This window comes from Acipenser ruthenus, chromosome 15 (assembly GCF_902713425.1).
Source record: "Acipenser ruthenus chromosome 15, fAciRut3.2 maternal haplotype, whole genome shotgun sequence".
Lineage (NCBI taxonomy): Eukaryota > Metazoa > Chordata > Actinopteri > Acipenseriformes > Acipenseridae > Acipenser > Acipenser ruthenus.
In genome coordinates, this window is record NC_081203.1 from 31,881,552 (window position 1) to 31,900,867 (window position 19,316).

Here is a 19,316-nt window from a genome sequence, read left to right on the forward strand (position 1 = left end):
ATTTACTGGTGCACTTTGCTGATGTAGCAAGTACTACAGACAGCAGCCTACACATTGCTATGGAAACTACGATTTACATCGTAATTGCTGTACCAAGCTTCAACTATGGTCATGATGCAATTATTATTCGTGCAATGCAGTACAACTATGCTGTGTCACTGGATAACAACAGATTCATAATAAATGAATGCAGTCTAATAATTAATTAGTTCAGGGTTAAAGGTAACTTCCACACGGCTACATGTTCAAATGTGCTAAAAAAAAAACCAAAAAAAAAAACCAACAACCTTGAAATACTGTACGCCCAAGCAAATGAAGCAGATCTGTTGTATATGGTATTTATACATATCTAAATACGAAACACAGATACAACTTATCAGTGTCTGTTCTTTAACCAGAAACACACCTGCCTACACACGACTCAGTGACTAGACCTCGTCTATTTAATGTTAAACAATTAAACGACTGCAGCATCTGCTTTATTTTGTTTTCATTTGTGCTGTTTAGTTAATTGGAGGGCGTTTGATGCTTGCTTTTCTGATCCCTGCAATCGGATACACTGTAATTAACATTTCACACATTTGGGGGGAAACTAATCAATAAATAAAGAAAATTGTTGACTTCAGGCAGCGACCGCTGCGTAGCCTAAGTATGAATTAGCCAGTCAATGCAACTCTAAATATAGTATTTTTCATTTGTATTGTGATCTTTCTTTATTTTTAATTTTTTTTACATATCAACAATTATATTCTCCTCCTTGCTACACGGAGATTACAATGTAAATTGCTAAAACTGCAAACACATCAATTAATAAAAATCTATTCATCACGTTTAGAGATATCGCGAGACTATTAATATTCATTGCCGCTTGACCTACCTTGAGAATTGGAACTCTGTCGCATAATGATTGTCATTATCTGTAGCCAATCATATTACACTGAAATAAACTAGTCCAATCGAATATCTGTTGGGGGTGGGATTAGTATTTTTTTCCGGCTAAGATTGACAACTAGTAACTGGCGTCGAATCATTCTGGCGTCGTTTAGGTTGCGAGAGAACGTTCTGGAGGTAAGTATGGTTTGGAGCGAAGCGTGTAAATTAATTTCAGTTAATTGAAGGAATGGAATAATACAATTCTCACTTAAATTGATACCTTATCTGTAATTCGCATACCATTGGCAATAAACTTGTTTCACAAGCTTCAGTAATTTGAAGATAAATCTCAATATACAATTTCAATTAATATCCTTTTTTTTTTCTCTTTCCCCAGATACCCTGCTTTTGAGGGCGTCTCGCTTACCGAAGGCTTTTTTTTTTAAATTCCTCTTCGCCGAAAAGGTCTGACTGTATTATCTGCACCGCCGCCGTGCCGTATTCATATAATATAATAAAACAACACACATTCACAGCGACCGAACAGTTCATCGCGTCCAAGGCCGAGCAGCGTTGTGTTTATGTCTTTATTTTACGAAAACGGTGAGTACCCGGACGACAGGAGCGACGGATGGGAAAGGTATTTGTTCGTTTATTGTGACTTTTTTTGTCATGGTTTGTTTTGTGTCCCATTTTTTTTAAAGAAATGTGGAGCGAGTGTTGTAATGTGGCTCAAAATGGCGTCTCTGTTCGCACTATATATTCTCGTGGTAAATTTTAATGACGCACTCTGCGCCACTTCTAGCATATGGGACTGAAGGGGTGCGTATATTTCGTTTGGGTTTTGAAGCTGGTCGAGTTTGTTCTTGTGTATTAAAGGATGGATTCCAACTTGATTCTCTGAACACGTGTGTGTTTTAAATTCCTGTTCAGTAGTTTGTGACTGAGTTAGAACTAATCTCATGCGTTTGGGTGGTTCAGCGTGATCCCCCTATTTCTGTGGCTTTCTGCTGCATTAATGAGTCATCATTTGGAAAGATCGACCACGGATTGTTTGCATGGCCAGGTACTGTTTGGTTTTAAAAGCTTTGCTGAACCGTGCCGTTTACTCGTGTGAACAATGTCGTTTGTCTCTTATTGATCTTTGCTGATACGACCGGAGGAACAAGTCACACACAAGGGGAAGCAGTTTGCCATTAACTGGGTTTGAATACCTGCCAAGAATTAGTTGTATAATATAGTACAATAAAACACTTTTCTAGCAGACGAAACATATCCACTGAAACAAAAGTGGTGTAATATCAGAATATATAAGTGTTATTTTTTATTCATTAAATTTATCTAAGTGGACAAATACTTTTATTCTAATCGAAAGGTTATAGCAATCTACGTTCAATATTTTAATCCCAGGGGACCTCCCCGTATATGTTAATACTAGTTAAAAATATAAATACGTAGTAATACATTCAAGCATATATTAACTAACCCGGGGGAGGTGTGTGCTGTACTTTTTTTTTCTAGTTTTTGCCCCAGTGTTCACAAGAGATAATGCTGTTTGCTTATCCAGTGTACAGTGCATGTGTGGGCCGATACGGCGTGTGTGGTTTTTTTTTTTATTTTTATAATTTAGAAACTGTGATGCAACTGCTATCGTTTAACAAACAGGTTTTTTTTACAGATTTAAATGACACTTCAGTGGTGACTGTGTGTGTGTATATATGTATTGAATTATATGTAATTAAATGTAATGTTGTATTTTACATAAACATCTCCAGACTGCTCAAACTAAAGGTAGCAAAATGGATGATTACTATGATTTATACAGCCACGACAACCACATTTTATATTTGATTTAATAATTTTGCTAATAAGAGAATGTATGTTAAATGGTGATCTTTACTGATTTCTTTCTTTCCTTTTAGAGCTGTTGCGCTGGTACCTGTGTGGAGGAAACTTGGACTACAAGCGAGGAGCTTGCAGCCTCAGTGGCGAAAACTTTTTCATGTCAGAGACCGAGTACACTTACAGTCGTTTATGTCATCCGCTCTTCTCCAGACAGAAGATACCAAAAAATTGCAAGCAAAGATCTTTTTATCTTACTGATAAAACTACTAGTAAGCCAAAATGTCTGTCAACGTTAACCGCAGCGTCTTAGACCAGTTCTATCGCTACAAGATGCCCCGTCTGATTGCCAAGGTAATGTTATTTATTTGAATAGTGGGGTGAAAGCAAAGCCATCCCCACCTGCTACATTTCTTGTATTTTAGTTAGGTAGTTGGCAATTGGTGATGAAGTGCACATCTAATATATATATATATATATATATATATATATATATAAATATATATATATATATATATATATATAAATTATTTGTTTATTTAGCAGACACCTTTATCCAAGGCGACTTACAGAGACTAGGGTGTGTGAACTATGCATCAGCTGCAGAGTCACTTACAATTACGTCTCACCCGAAAGACGGAGCACAAGGAGGTTAAGTGACTTGCTCAGTGTCACACAATGAGTCAGTGGCTGAGATGGGATTTGAACCGGGGACCTCCTGGTTACACGCCCTTTTCTTTAACCACTGGACACACTGGGTCTGAGATGTATTTCACCATTGTAAAGGGACCTGACTGATTCATTCAGAGTTCCTTTTCATCAACATGATTTTGTGCATTTAAGAAAATGATATGGCAGCCTGATTGAACCTGAAACCCCAATATCTAGCTTTTGTAACAGCAGAACCTGAGACTGCTTTTATAAATTTAGTCCTAGCTAGTTTCACATAGGGGTTTCTAGTCTCTGAATAATCTCCTGTGAACAGTCATTACCAGTTACCATATTAAACATGTTTTAGTTCCAGTCGCACATTCTATTGACTGGAATTCTAGAAAATACTGCTTGGTTGCCAAAGATGCATAATTTTAACTTTTACATTTTATAAGTATTTGTGCATGACCTAATTTGACAGGATTTATTGTTTTTTAAAGTATGGGTAATTCTAGCCGATTTGGTCCAGTTTCATAGGAGAAACATTCCAACAGTGTTTAAACATATTTGTGTTCTTTGTCCTTTTTGATAGGTTGAGGGCAAAGGAAATGGAATAAAGACAGTTATAGTCAACATGGTTGACGTTGCAAAGGCACTTAATCGGCCTCCAACGTGTAAGTGATGCTTTTATTTATGTATTTTACTGAAAACAGACTTGTTAACATTCACCTTTCCAAAGTGATACAAGTTAACATGGCTTGACTGCTGATCTCTCTATGTACATGCATGTATGGTAAAAATTGTTGGAACTGAAAACACTACTGGTCTCCAGCAAAAATTGGTGAGTGCAGCTTACACTCCTGACAATCCTGTCAAGTACTAGCTTCAAGCATAACTGGAACTTTAAGATATTACTTGCATGATTCTGGGGATATGCTGTTCTTGGTACTAGAAATAAGGAATGCTTAGATCTTTTAAGTGTCTGTTTGTAGAACATGTATGTTGTATATAAAAAGTAGTTTTACCAGTTGATACTTTTAATTTAAAACATGTATGAATTTGGGGAATAATTAAGTCTTGCTAGTTGTTTCTTTGGACATCTACATGGAGTGTGCATAAACTTTACTGTCCTTTTTTGTTTAGATCCCACCAAGTTTTTTGGTTGTGAGCTGGGAGCACAGACCCAGTTTGATGCCAAGAATGACCGCTTTATTGTCAATGGGTCTCATGAGGCGAATAAGCTGCAAGACATGTTGGATGGATTCATTAGAAAATTTGTGCTGTGTCCAGAGTGTGATAATCCTGAAACTGACCTGGTAAATAGTTCCAAGGGTAATTGGGGTCATACGAATGGTTACAAAATATTAGTAAGAGATTTGGTGTAGTTTTTAAAAATAAATAAATAAAAGAAAGTTTGGGGGGGGGGGGGGGGGGGGAGAAGAAACCCCAACCCATGTGAGAGTAAAACCTGCAGTGCCTGTCTTTTTTCCCCCCTGCAGAGGCTGGCCTGTCTGTTTTCAGTTTTTTTTTCTGTTCATCCTGCTGCATTGCAGTTATTGAGCTCCCTGGTTTCTGTTAACTAGGGCATCTGTGTTTACCACACTAGCACCAGTGTACACTATTAACGTTTAATCAGTAAGGTTGACCTTCTACTCTTATCTGCTGTGTGTTTAACTGATGACAAAACTCTGCATTAATGTATACTGTTTTTGATAAATACCAGTCTTATATTAAACCGCTTTTAGCAGCAAGGAAGACTATTGATTTGAGTGTCAATCTCATGTAGATGCATTTTTTTCATAAGACTGCAGGCCTAAATCAAATTTATAAAAAAAATCTGCTTGCACTTGCAGTGTTAGTGACCAAAATTACTTGTATTGATCAGTGCTAAAACTCCACGGTGGCAGTCCACATAAACAAAACTTAAATTAACCGGGAACAAAAGGGACTGTATTTATGGATAGTTAAATTAGTTTATAATACATTGTGTTTTTGCACCTTTTGGTTATTCATTGAATAAACAATTTGTTTGTTTCCCCCTCCCTAGCATATCAATACTAAGAAACAAACCATAGGTAATTCCTGCAAAGCCTGTGGATACCGAGGCATGCTTGACACAAGACACAAGCTCTGCACATTCATTCTTAAAAACCCACCTGGTGAGTAATTTGTGCAAAAGTAATAAACTGTGAATGGTGCGCACAGGAATACTGGTTAATTAACTCAATATTCTCCTGGTTTGACAAGTATTTTTCAGGAGGTACAATTTCAAATTAGTTTAAGTAATTGTTGCGTTATTTTTTATTGCTGTAGGCAATTTGACTTTTTTATTGTTTCTCTTTATAAAGAGAATGAGAGTGGAACTGCAAAAAAAGAGAAGGATAAGAAGAACCGCAAGGGTAAAGATAAGGAAAATGGATCTGGCAGTGGAGAAGCTGGCAACCCTAATGATATAGATGCACCTGATGCAGTTGTAAGTCAATGTTTTATATAAACATACATCTTTAGTTGTATGTATTTCCACTTCTGGGAAGCCAAAGGTTTATACAGGGTAGCATTTTGTTTACTTGAAACACCTGACAGCTGCTTCCTTTTTCATTTTGTGATGAGGGAAAATTCTCCTCCAGGTCACCCTGAAACACTACTGTCACATTTTCTATTTCTTGTAATTTGGCAAACTTAATAACTGGCACATTGTATAGTGCATGTTTTAAAAAAAAATAAATAAATAAATTTACACACACTTGATTTGCTGATCTATAAAAGCCACAGTAGAACTTTTGTATCGTCATGTTTCTGTCAGTTCTATTTGACTTGCTTGGATATAGGTCCAGTGGTGAACCTTTTGTAACATTCGTAAGTGTGTATTTGTCTCTTTTGCTACAGGATAGGGATGATGATGATGAAGACTGGGGTGAAGAAACCACAGAAGAAGCTCAGAGGCGCAGAATGGAGGAAATTAGTGATCATGCTAAAAACCTGACCCTCTCTGAAGATTTGGAAAAGACCCTGGAAGAAAGAGTCAATTTGTTTTATAACTTTGTCAAGGTAATCAAGCCTGCAGTGGTAACAAGGTTGGGGTTGGAGTTGGGGTTGGTGGGGGGGGGGGGGGGGGGGGGGTATTGCCAAGTAAAACAGATCGAAATGTACAGATTTCAGTTGGTTAACTAAAGTAGTTGGATTCTTTTTTTTAACTTGCTATTCCATTCATTGATGTATTTTGTGATGTTACAGCGTTTTAACAAGAATTAGACACTTGCCTCGGTAGAGAGATTGGTAGCCTGTATTCCCCACATTTAACAATCTTCTTTTAATCTGCAGCAAAAGAAGGAAGAAGGATCCATTGATACTGCAGACAAAGAGATCCTTGCTGAAGCCGAGCGACTCGATGTGAGTGCCATGGGCCCCTTAATCCTGAGTGAGCTGCTGTTTGACGAGAACATCCGGGACCAAATGAAGAAATACAAGCGTCACTTTTTGCGTGTAAGTATTACACAATTTTATGACTGATTTTTAATGTTTAAAGATATTTAATTGTCTTATTTTGGTAAACAATCAGGACATTTTGATTAGTCATTGGTCTTTCTTTATTTCCTTAGTTTTGTCACAACAACAAAAAAGCCCAGAAATACCTGCTTGGAGGCTTTGAATGTCTTGTTAAGATCCATCAGACTCAGCTGCTTCCAAGAGTCCCACTTGTGCTGAAGGACATGTATGATGCCGATCTTCTTGATGAGGACGTCATCCTTGCTTGGGCTGAAAAGGTAAGCTAGCTGATTCCTGCTGCTTGCTGAGAAGTGTCTTAACCTTGTTATTGATAGTGTAGGAAGAGCATAGCTTCCATATTTATTAATACAGAGGTCGAGGCTTAATTTGAGTTCATAGAAGATACCACATGATGCAGTCACTGACTGTTTCAAATATAACAATGAAAGACTTTCCTTTTTTTATTTTATTTATTTATTATTTTTGTTTACCTTGTTGCCTTCTGACATGCCATATGTTTTTATGTTCTGCTTTTGTCTGAAGATATCCCTTTTTATATTTGTTTTTTTACACCAATACATATTTAATAGGTGTCTAAGAAATATGTTTCCAAGGAGCTGGCCAAAGAGATACATGCTAAGGCTGCTCCTTTTATCAAATGGCTGAAAGAAGCAGAGGAGGAAAGTGAGGGCAGTGAAGAGGAGGAAGAGGAGGAGGAGGAAGATGAACATGTGGAGGTAGGCTGATTTACTTGTCATACATATGAAGTGTTGCTATTTAAATCTCAAGATTTTAAAATGATTCATTTGTGCTGGTATTGATTTGTAGCTCATTCTTTTTTTTTTATTTTGTAGGTGGTGTATTTGTCCTCTGCTACACAGCTGAAAGTTGAAACTGTCAAACCTGCCAAGGAAGAGGAAGACATTGATATCGATGCCATTTAAAATTGCTGCTTGAGCTTAGCAAAGGTTGCCTGCTTTGAAGTAGATTACAAAGCTTGGATAATACAGCAAGCATTCCTGCACAGCTATTACTGATAACCTGAATTTTGCAGCTTTGCGATGTTCTATGTTGTGTTTGACATTCTTATTGGTGAGTTGTGGTGGAAATTTAAGACTCTGTCATTGATTCTATTGAGTGGACTTATTTAGTATCTTTGTTTTTAAAAATGGGTATGTGGCACTAACAGTACATATATGAAATAAAGATGTCTTGTTTTGTCATTTAAAGTGTTATTATATGGTGGATGAACTTTTAAACAAATAATATTGGCGTCTGATGTTAAATGGTGGTGGGTATGTTCAAATTATGAAACTTCCAAGTTTTTTTTTATGATTTTACATAAGCATACAATACACTGATGTATTTATAGCAGGAGCTTGGCATGAAAAGCCAATTCATTAAAAAAAACAACAAAAAAAAAAACACTACCATCAGATTAGCCAACCAGTTGACATGAACATTATAAAATAGTGAGATTATTTAGAATGATCTTTGGTTACTTTCTGATGAAACCACTGCTTGGTAAAATAACATCCTATCAGCAGGTGATACATGATTGGTGATTACTTCTTTTAACTCTTTCTGCACTGAGTAACTGCAAAAAGAAAAGTATTATAGTTATGTGGTTTCAGTGTCCAATATAGAGGTAAGACATTTAGAAGTTAATGAGGTTGAGTTTTCCAAAACTGCACTAGCTGTTTGCTTTGTGAAGTTTAGTTCAAACAAATAGGGAATTTACACTCAATCTATTGTAAGAATCTGGGTAGTGTTGATGTTATTGGTAAATAAAATATATATATATATATATATATATATATATATATACACACACACATATATATACACATTGTTTAAATAAATAAATAAATGGGATTGGGGTTATAAAAGATGGAACATGCATAGGCAGTCTTTTGAAATATGCTGCAATTGTATTTTATTACCACTAGAGAGTGCTGCATCATTTAAAAAACGTGATATTCTGTTTTGATACTTGAATATACTGTGCTTTGCCATAGAAACAGACTCAAACAATACATTTAAAAAATATATATATATATTAAAGGCGGCAGGTTTAAAAAAATAACAAATTAAAGTGTCTGCCAATCACAATTTAGAAATAGAAAAAGCATGAGCTAGTAAAGGCACAAGCAAATATAGCTACTTCAATAGTTATTTTTATTTACATAACCCAAACTTTGTCTTTGAAGGATAAACTTACATTTAAAATTACTTAGTCTGGTGTACAGTATTGAGAAAATCCAGGGTATAGCAATCTTCATTCATAGTTAAGGCATTCTTGGTCTACCACTAATAAACTTAAATCTAGGGTAACATTTTGTCAACCCAACCTTTTTACCTTTATTCTTAATGAGCAATGCTCAATTGGATTTAGAAACGAGTATGGCTGAGACATGGACCAACAGCCTGATTAATTACATGCTACTTAGGGAAATAATATTTGAATTAAGTAACACTGATGGGTTCCCCATTTGTGTTATAAATTATATACTTCTCATATACTCTGCCATCTTTAAACAAAGAATATTTACTCTGGCGATTCAATACCAGCCCTTGTCTGATGTTGAATAATACATTCAGATGCATTCTTTATCTTTCAATGTGAATAGTCTTTTATACTGTGTAAACCACACAGGAAATGCAGTGTGGGAGGGACAGCTTATCCTCCGGACAAGATGCAGCAAAAAGCTAGCTGGTTAAATAAACACAACTAGGAGGATACGGGGAGGAGCCTGAATGTTTTATTTTTCATCAGCTCCATGAATCAACATAGATCTTTTAAAATTTGAATTACTGTAATAATTATTAGTAATTTTGAAAGTAGAAGCTGATTTGAGGTTTGTAGGAAACAGAAATATTCCAGCTCAATGTGTGCTACAAAACAATACTGGTGACATCTTTGTACAGGGACTTCTGATATCATCATTCAGTTTGAAAAACCTACATTTTACAGAAGTAGATAGAAAGCCATGTATTTACATCTCTGCTGCTGTTTAGCTGTAAAAGTGTGCTGTTTTTAATTATATGCCAATACTATCTTAAAAAGACAAAGCTAAAAAAAAAAAAAGCCAGAAGTATCACAATTTGTGAATGCTGTTTTGTGTCTTGATCATGAATCAACATCCAAGCTCCATCCCCATTGAGCAAGCACCCTTCTGTGCCCCCAGGCTAGAATGATTCTTTCTGGGATGGTGAAGCAGAGGCAGCTGAAAGGTTGGGTCCTTCCACACCCACGGTGTGTAATTAATGGATTCTTGTTTATATTGTATCCCAAGGCAACACCTCTTACCTCATAGAAATGATTGGAGATAAATACATAAACTCAAGAGTTGAAACCAGATTCTCATTCTTCATAGTTAAATGAATGGTAGTTAACTATGTACAGTATGTGTATATCTATCTAGGACACAGCGAGGACATCCAATTGACTGGGCACGCATTATATCTCTTAAGCAGAATGTAAAGGGAAAACAGTTGCTTTTGCCAGGGGTCAGTCAATAAGCATGCTTTGGAATCAATGATGTCATACAGCATCATAAGGTTGGATTGAGGAGTATGCTTTTGAGTAGCCCCCAGCTCTCTGAGGTTCTATCAGGACAGTGGGGGCGATGACGACCAATTAACAGTTTTAATTAATCATTAATGCAACAGCGAACTGTAACAAGAGTGTGATCACACACCTTTTATATGGGAAATTACTCTACAAGTGTCAAATTAGCCAAAAATAAATGGCATTAGCTGTATTTATATAAGGCAGATATATGTCAATATAAGCCACTTCATTGTTGGTAATTACACATTAGTGGACATTACATTTTGCACATGCATCAGCTCACTATTCCTCAACAAACACAGTAGCCACTCTATTGTAAGGAACATATTGATGCTAGTTGTCAGTTACTTGGGTTAATTTGCAGCAGGACTCCTACAAGAAACAGTAAAACTGGAAAACAAGATAAAATTATACCCTGCATTCCCCAATGCAGTATTGTGCTCTAAAATAAATCCAGCTGTGGTTTATCCTAGCAGAGTATAGTTTGCACAAATCAACACCTAAAAAAACTGAGTATGAATGCGAAGCAGGATCAGATGAATATGAGAACAGTAATCATAGTGGAATTTGCATGTACTGTAACCTCAAGTTGGAACGCACATTTTCTGGAATTCTTACCAGTTAGTTGTCACTGAGCTGCTCTCTAAAAACAAACAGCTGTAGGGTTCAGCACAAACGTAAATGTGACTGTACATTAGCAGTCAACACACTTTGCCAAGTTGTAGAGCTGGCCACTGCAGGGTACTTTAACTGACCTACAAATAAATAGCAATAGATTAAAAGAACACTGAAGAGTGGACACATCTAGCATCTGTGCATCAGAAGTGAGGCTTACCAGCCCAAGACCTTCAAGTGAAGTCTTACCTAATTTACATAGTCCTCAGCCTCTCCCCCCGTCTCTCACAGCTTTTGGGAGGGGCTGAGGACTATGTAAATTAGGTAAGACTTCACTTGAAGGTCTTGGGCAGGTAATATGAGTTTCTTGTAATCACCCCAGCAACAACAAACAGCGCTGTCCTGGCAGCTGCACCAATGAGCTCTGAATGCAGCTGCTTTCCTCACTTCCTCTCGCAGTACCAGGGCTTGGCTTGCAACAGTCCTGACAGTGGGCGGCCATCTTGGATTCAGCAAGCAGGCAAACCTTACCTTGGGTTGGAGATGGGGAGAAATCAAGCCGGCTGGAGATTTAGCCGTTAGCTATCTCATTATAAATAATTAAATAAATAAATAAAAATCCCAGGTCGGAGCATGTTGTAAAACGATTTTTTTTTTTAAGTACACCCGGAAGACTTTTAGGTTGTCAGGATAACCGGTTTCAGGATTTCTGTGGGTAACCACCTGCCCTCCTCTTGTTGTGTGTGAATGCAGAGATGCAGGGCCTGTTTCAGTGTTAGTGGGTGCGTTTCAATTAAGACGTTGTAATCTGTTTGTCTTTATAACGCTGGTGTACACGTTCATTAAAGGGGCCGGGTAGGCCTGTGCTAATTGATCCGCCGGTGAATAATTTGTACCGTACTTGGCATGATGCGGCTCTCTAACTTATATTTTAATTAGGTTGCGACCGGTAGCATCCGACGTAGCATTGCAGAGTAGAACTTGGTAGGTTTGAATGGCTGGTGTAACTTTACAAGGAATCAATGATCTTTATTAAAAACCATCACAGAACTGTCTGGCGTCTGCTGTTCTGAAAACTGTGCTGCAAAATAAATACAAAAGATCCGGTCTGACCCTGGAAATATTAATAACACGGCTGAGAAGAATGTCTGCTAGAACTCCACTGCCCACGGTTAATGAACGCGACACTGAACATGTAAGTACGGTGCTATTTTGTCATCTGGTGTTCTCATTATTATTATTATTATTATTATTATTATTATTATTATCATTGAAGACATTTTAGACATCTATTTGTTCTGGTTTTGTTTTGCTTTTATCAGACCTCCGTCTAAACAATATCATTTCATTCTTCTGTACTGCACACTGTAAGTGTTGACCGCTTGTGTTGTGGTGTTGGTAGCATATAATGTTTTAAAAGCTAAAAAGAAGGAATTCCATACTGCCTTTGTAAATGTTAACTGCACGCAAATGCGCTTTGGAAGCAGTGAGCGCCGGCGAAAGCATAGCGACTTTGCTCGAACTTGGGACTCATCATACTGATTTAAGTGACCTGACACTCCGTGATAGATGTCTGAAAATTAATAGGTTAATTCGCCATCAAGCGTATTCTTTGCTATCTATATTGAAGCACAGATTTTGTTAGTGTAGTAGGCTCGCTGTCGGTACAGTAGGTACAATAGTTAAGAAATTGAATTGCTTTGTTGCAGTAAACAATTCATAGACGTTTTTTTTTTTGTGGTAGCTAAAAGTTGGTTACAGCAGATGTAAAAAAAAATAAAAAAAATCGGTTTTGTTCATTAAATGTCATAGGTGATGACTACACGACCATTGAGAGTACATCATGTCAGAGCACTGTTATTATTCGTTAAACAAATAAAAAGGTTATAGACCAACACGCTGTTACAATGCAGTCAAAAGATCATTTATAATCATAACAATGCAGGATGATTGTTTTTAATGCAGTTATATCTACAGTTATGCATTCAGTAGTTTAAAGTCCATTCTGTATTATAAACATTTGATAATTAAAAAATGCATTTATTGTATCTATCTATCCTCTCTCTCTCTCTCTCTCTCTGTCTATCTATCTCTATCTATCTATCAGAATCCCCAGCATATAGAGCTCTAGAGCAGTTTATATAACATTGCAATGCTACTTACCTGCTCCAGTCAGACAATTTCTTTTTTGTGAATCGCCCACCAACCAGTTCAAGAGCCATTGTCGATTGGCCATCCGCTGCGTGGTGTTTGCAGTTGTCAGACTGTTTTTCACACTGATTTAATCGTCTGGCTGATCAATGATTGTTCGCAACAAAAGCAATGGGCCAGTCTGGTTTAATGCCATTCAAATCACCAATGCAACCATGAAAGGGACGCACTCTGTTAAGAGGCATCGCATCATCATCGTAAGTCTTTATGCTCTTGGAAATGTTTCCATATATTTGATATACAAGTTGGAGAGAATCAGGATTTAGGGATATGGTACAGATTCTTAACTTTATATATAATACCTGTTTAAAATGGTTGCAAATTTAAAAAGAAAATTGCAAATGTGATTTTGCTGGTTACATGTAAAGCAAGATTTGAGTATTCTGCTCAAAGTTTTGATGAGATTTCCTAAACCCTGAACAGATTGCTGTTGGATTCAGCTGTTATTTGATAGAATATTTGCATATATTCCTTCTGAGCAAACCTGTTTCCTTTTGTGATTATAGTTTTTGGTTACCTTCATAAACGACCCACTTTCTCAGATGTAATTTAGATAAATCCTGGCTGGAATACTGGATTTTCCTAACGGCTGATTTTAGTACAAATATCTTAGAGATAAACAACAACGTGATTTTAGCAAAAAAGGAGAACTTTTAGTCATTTCAATACTCATGGGTGGGGGGGGGGGGGGGGGGGGTTCTGTTTTTCTGCTATCCCGAAACTAATCTGGTCTCCTTAGTTTTTTTGTTTTTTTTTGTAATTTTTTGGCAGCTGGCATATTTAACATATTAATGCTTTGGTTGTCAAAGAGTCTGTTTTAGGGCGGCCACAATTAAATCATCTAACGGGTCTCCAAAACCCAGGCTAACTGATTCTTATAACACACTGTTTAACAAAGTGAGAAACACAGGTAATACTGTATTTTTACCAAGTGTGTTGATCTGCCTTTACATTTTAAAGGTTTGCTTCAGCTTAGATCACAGTCCTTCTCAAATCTTAAAATGAAAGGTGTGCATGATGGATGATTCAAATATCTTGCTGCAACTGACAGTACTACAAACAACTGAATCTCTCAGAATGTCACTCCAGATGAAACCCTTCACTGGTATTAAGAAATGCATTGTCCATTGATAAGACTGTCTCGTGATGTGAATTTATAGTGAAGGCAAAGGCTTTCCCAAGGGTCTTGGAGTCCTGCTTATAAAGTAATGTTTTTTTTGTAAACCACATCCTGAAACTTTTTATGAACCCTTATCTTAAGTATGATGCGACGTGATGACAAAATTATTTTGGTTTACCAGAAATTTATTGCTGGTATTAAAGCAGCACAGCTTTTTTTTTTTTTTTCAGTATGATTTTTTTTTTTACCTGACAGTTCTACACCCATTTGTTCTTGCTGCAGTAAGGTAGCAGTTTATGAAACAGCCTACAGATTTGCTCAGAGAGACAGAGGAAACTGGTCAAAGTCAGGTTTTCCCACTAGCATTCGACTCGCACAGTAAACACCCCCAAACCAGTTTTGTTTTGGTGGTGGCTTTAAAAGCCTCCCATCGATCTTGAAGTGCACGCCTCTGTTCTGCATTCATTTGACATGGTTTGGGTAATGGTGCTGAATCAGTTTAGAAGTGCACTTGATAGAAATGTGTCAGAGGCCATTTGCATAATGCGCAGGCACGTTGAGCAGTTTTCAGGGGGGGAATCTATATTCTCTCAATGACTTTTTGAGTAATACAGAAAACTAAATTAACCGTGCTTTTAGTGTGTGATGTTAATGAAATTAGGGTTTGAGCACATACTGTGTGGGCAGTCAACATCAGGTCCAATATTTGACCTCATGGAAGTTTGAGTCGTAAAATAATGTGACGGGTCAAAATAAATCTAATTCTGGTAGCATATATATATTAATTTTTTAAATATGTTTCTATGATTAAGTGGGAGCTATTGCATGTTATGCATTTCTTTTTCGGCGAATATGTTGCTCTGTGTATTATAAGCTTCTTATGAGAGAGAAATCCAGTGACGTCCAGTCATTTTGTTGGTTTTGGGGGGGGGTGCTGTAGACTATTTATTTTTTATCTTTTAAAGCTCAAATTATGCTGTGAAAATCAATAAAGCAGGCTGATGTCAATGAATAATAAAATCAGTTAACTCTTTATGAAATCTATTAAGATTTTTTGTCATTCTATTGTTTTCCATATTGACGTGGAGCCTATAGTAATGTTAACCCTCTCCCCCCCCCCCCCCTCCCCCCCCACGCAGCACACGTCTCGTGTGGATGGGCGCTCGGAGGTGGCGACGCGGCCGAGCCGCACTGGAGCCCGCTGCAGGAATTCTATCGCCTCGTGCGCCGACGAGCAGCCTCACATCGGAAACTACCGCCTCCTCAAAACCATTGGCAAGGGAAACTTTGCCAAGGTGAAGCTAGCCAGGCATATCCTCACTGGCAGAGAGGTAAAAATACTTTCTTTTGTTTTCTACTGCAGCATTGTTTGACAGGTAGATGACATAGAGGCAGGGACAGTATCCTGGCTTGGTCAGGCTCTGTTGTGCAGTAATATCAACAGCATGCATGTTGAAACAGGGTATAGGCTTACAATCTAGTGTGACCTCAATCCCAAAAGAATCTCAACGCCTAGATATTGTTAAACACATCTGCCTGCTCTAACATCTAGGATTAACAGTGACAATTGATAAAGTTTCCGTGCTTATTTAAAATGGTTTACATTACATTTTTATGAAGTCAAGGACTTCAATGTTGTCTTCAGTGAGCTGCTTGTTAAAGGTCTGGCTACTATCCGCTTGGTTACCACTATATTCTAACCCCCAGAAACTCCACTATGTCGTAGAGAACTCCAAAGTTATTAAAACCTCATTAAACCTGTGGTGTTTGTAATTCATTATTTTAATTTTTTTCAGGTTGCGATAAAAATAATTGACAAAACACAGCTGAATCCTACCAGTCTTCAAAAGGTAAAACTGTTTTGCATTTGCTGCCTATTGACATGACATTTATTATTTTGGGGGTTTTCTTCAATATCCAGGGTTTACAATTCCTGGGATTTAACTTTTCTTTTTTGTTCCTTGTTGGTATTTGCAGTGACCAGCGTGTTGCATGATGCTATAGACGTGCACAGTACATTTTATATTTTACATGATAAAGAGATTGCACTGATTCTCGATTCCAACATGCGAAAGATATGGTTAACATTACCGTTTGCTGTGGCTGTTAGTTCAGTGATTTAAAAAAAAAAAAAAAAAAAATTCAATACATTTAAAATAGGATTTGGTTGCGACCACGCACCAGGTTTAGAAATGAAGTACAAGTGCCTTTGGTGTGAGCTGTTCCAAGTGGAATTTACACAGTGTTTCAGTGTAGAGCTGTGGCTCCAAATAAGTGTTGACAAAGTGAACCTGTGATGAGTTAAAATGTATCTGAATATTATTATTATTATTATTATTATTATTATTATTATTATTATTATTATTATTATTATTATTATTATTATTATTAATAATAATAATTAAAACACTGAGTACAATGTTTTTGTGTTCAGTAGTCATATAGTGGTTTGTATATGAAATGAAAATATAGAGTGGCACAGTTAAAGTGGCTGGTCTTGCCTTCACAATTGTGACCAAACTGTGTTTTAGTTCCAGGAAATAAATGTGGGGGTGTTGCAGAGAGAGACAGCACTTGTGAGTTGAAAGTGTTTTTCTCTGCTGGTACGGTTCTTGCATTCCTGGTAGAAATTGACAGATATTTGCACGACAGCTGTTTTGAGATTTGTATTTTGCAAGGCGGTTCAAGTTTGAGGTCCAAATATTGATCAAACAACTGTGTGTGGAAGCTGATGACAGGAAGGGGATATAAATCCCAAGCGTCTCCCAGTTTGTGACTGAACACAGACTCACTGTATTAAGCACCTCTATAATTAGCCCTGCTGTGGCTTGTTTTTCCAAATCCATATCGATGTTCATATCTTTTGACATTCGCAGTGGGCCTGAAAGAAAAGTTGTTGTTGTCAACATTGGTAAATCAAACTTAGTTATTTACTGCTTCTACTTTCTTTGTATATCAACTATTTACAGTATATGATTTATTATATGACATACATTAACAGTAACATATCTTCCTGTCTGTTTACTACCCAGTGAGTATGGTTAATAAAACTAGCAAAACACAAACAAAAAAAGTACACTTTCTTACTAGTTTTGTGCCATTGCAATTGATGCTCACACAAATACTACTTAATGTATTCAGAGGCAAAAATAGTCCTAGCACTTTTTACTACAAGTATTATTGTTATTATTATTTGTTTATTTAGCAGGCGCCTTTATCCAAGGCGACTTACAAAGACTAGGGTGTGTGAATTATGCATCCGCTGCAAAGTCACTTACAATAAAGTCTCGTCCTGAAAGACGGAGCACAAGGAGGTTAAGTGACTTGCTCAGGGTCACACAGTGAGTCAGTGAGTCAGCTGGGATTTGAACCGGGGATCTCCTGGTTACAAGCCTTTTTCTTTAACCACTGGACCACACAGCCTACATATTCCTCTCAAAATGAAGCACGATATGTCCACCTGACAGAAATCTGTTGCACATCAAAAATCACTAAGCGCACGATGTTACTGAGCAGATTTAGCTATCAATAGCTACATTTCACTGTGTAAAATCTCCAGCAGATTGTTTAACCATGTGTGTGCAGCCGTGAGAACGCATCTTGTTTTTCTTGGGCCCTGACATCTAGCGTTTCAGCTGGGAATACCAGGTAACAGGACATGGCTAGGGTGTCAACCTAAGTCGTGACCTGAAAAACAGACACTGTAATGTATATTCAGTTTTTCTTGAATTATATTAAGGAATATCTCCAAATTCATTGGACCTGCAGTATATCCTGATGACTTGTGAGTTGGAGCATTGCATTGTATAACTGTTTTTTTTTGGGTTTTTTTGGTAAAAAAAAAAGAGAGAGAGACGCATCTGGGTTTAGTGCCACAAGCGGAGCATCATGCTCGTCTTCTCCTAGGGAAATTGTTTGATATTAATATTTTTTGATTACCTTATGTTGCTTCACTTTTCATCTTCTCGGTGAATATGGCTTAACCAGGGTTTCATAACCTTTTCACAGCACAGGGACACAAGCTGCTTTTACTGGCCCTACTTTAGGCAGAAATGAATAATGGATCTTTATTTCCATTGCTTAAGGGCTACCTGTCTATACTGTAAAATGTTGCAGGCTTACTCTTTGAAAAGTGAGCGCAATTCCACCTTGTTCATTGGAATGGATTCAGACATGCAGCTGAAGGCCCACTGTTGGCCGTCATGTTGGTGTGTGTGTGTGGGTGTTGCTACTTCTAACTTGGTTGCTGAGCTGTACATCAGAGCACATTGTCAATGAACTGGACTGCACTCCTAGAGGCTCTGTGATCGTATAAACCCTGGCTCTTCAAATGTTGATTCCGTTCATGCTGATTGGAAGACCTTCCATGATGACATGCTGGGTACCCAGTAGCAGGCCAGCCTTCTTTCAGGACAGCACTTCCTGAATAGAACTGTCAAAAGAAACTCAGTTTGGCAATTCTGTTCAGAGTGTGTTTAGTGTAGTACCTTGAATTGTAGATGGCATGCAGAACACATGTATGGTTGCACTTTGAAAGGTGCTGCCTGACTACTCCTTACATTCATAGCCCTCGAGGGCACAGTGTAGTATATTTTTTTTGTCTTCTGAGTCACAGAATATTTCTTATAAATGTAAGCTGTAAATGGTCATTGTCAAACCAAATGATCTGGCAGTCTCATACAAAATGTGCCACAGAATTCACAATTCTGAAGTAGTAACTAATGTTGAGTGAGGAGGCTTGTGTTAATTTTAGATGCCATGAGAGATTTTATTTTAATGGTAGGAAATTATGCAAATAAACTGGATAAGTAAACTGAAGAACTAAAACACCTCTGTGAATAGTAATGAAGTCCATTTTGCCACAGCTGTGTTGTATGTATTTATTTTTACACCTGGAACAGTGTGACCTCTGATTTATGTAATTCCAGAGAAGTGGGAAGTGTT

General features: G+C 37.3%; 2 protein-coding genes across 20 annotated transcripts in view; both read left to right on the forward strand.

Moving 5' to 3' along the window:
• Window positions 1-774: 774 nt before the first annotated feature.
• LOC117422609 (eukaryotic translation initiation factor 5-like) lies at window positions 775-8,075 on the forward strand. 2 transcript variants are annotated; one of them, XM_034037808.3, is made up of 12 exons: window positions 775-1,068; window positions 1,271-1,513; window positions 2,796-3,069; window positions 3,959-4,040; window positions 4,510-4,682; window positions 5,414-5,525; window positions 5,715-5,839; window positions 6,253-6,414; window positions 6,688-6,849; window positions 6,966-7,130; window positions 7,443-7,589; window positions 7,707-8,075. In XM_034037808.3, the coding sequence occupies exons 3-12, from the start codon at window positions 2,998-3,000 to the stop codon at window positions 7,794-7,796; spliced, it is 1,290 nt and encodes a 429-aa protein (XP_033893699.1). In that variant the 5' UTR covers window positions 775-1,068; window positions 1,271-1,513; window positions 2,796-2,997; the 3' UTR covers window positions 7,797-8,075. The 2 variants fall into 2 exon arrangements, with proteins under 2 accessions (XP_033893699.1, XP_033893700.1); XM_034037809.3 differs by having other exon boundaries at window positions 1,271-1,476.
• A 3,303-nt stretch (window positions 8,076-11,378) lies between these two features.
• LOC117422059 (MAP/microtubule affinity-regulating kinase 3) overlaps window positions 11,379-19,316 on the forward strand; it is a 48,481-nt gene continuing 40,543 nt past the window's right edge. For 6 of the 18 annotated variants that reach the window (XM_058987946.1, XM_058987938.1, XM_058987947.1 and 3 more), the window contains exons 1-3: window positions 11,380-12,236; window positions 15,512-15,703; window positions 16,169-16,222. In XM_058987946.1, the coding sequence (XP_058843929.1) occupies window positions 12,186-12,236; window positions 15,512-15,703; window positions 16,169-16,222 (297 nt within the window). In that variant the 5' untranslated portion in view covers window positions 11,380-12,185. Of the gene's footprint in view, window positions 12,237-13,325; window positions 13,450-15,511; window positions 15,704-16,168; window positions 16,223-19,316 lie in introns of those variants that run through there. The other 12 variants (XM_058987937.1, XM_058987936.1, XM_058987939.1 and 9 more) reach the window with 6 other exon arrangements.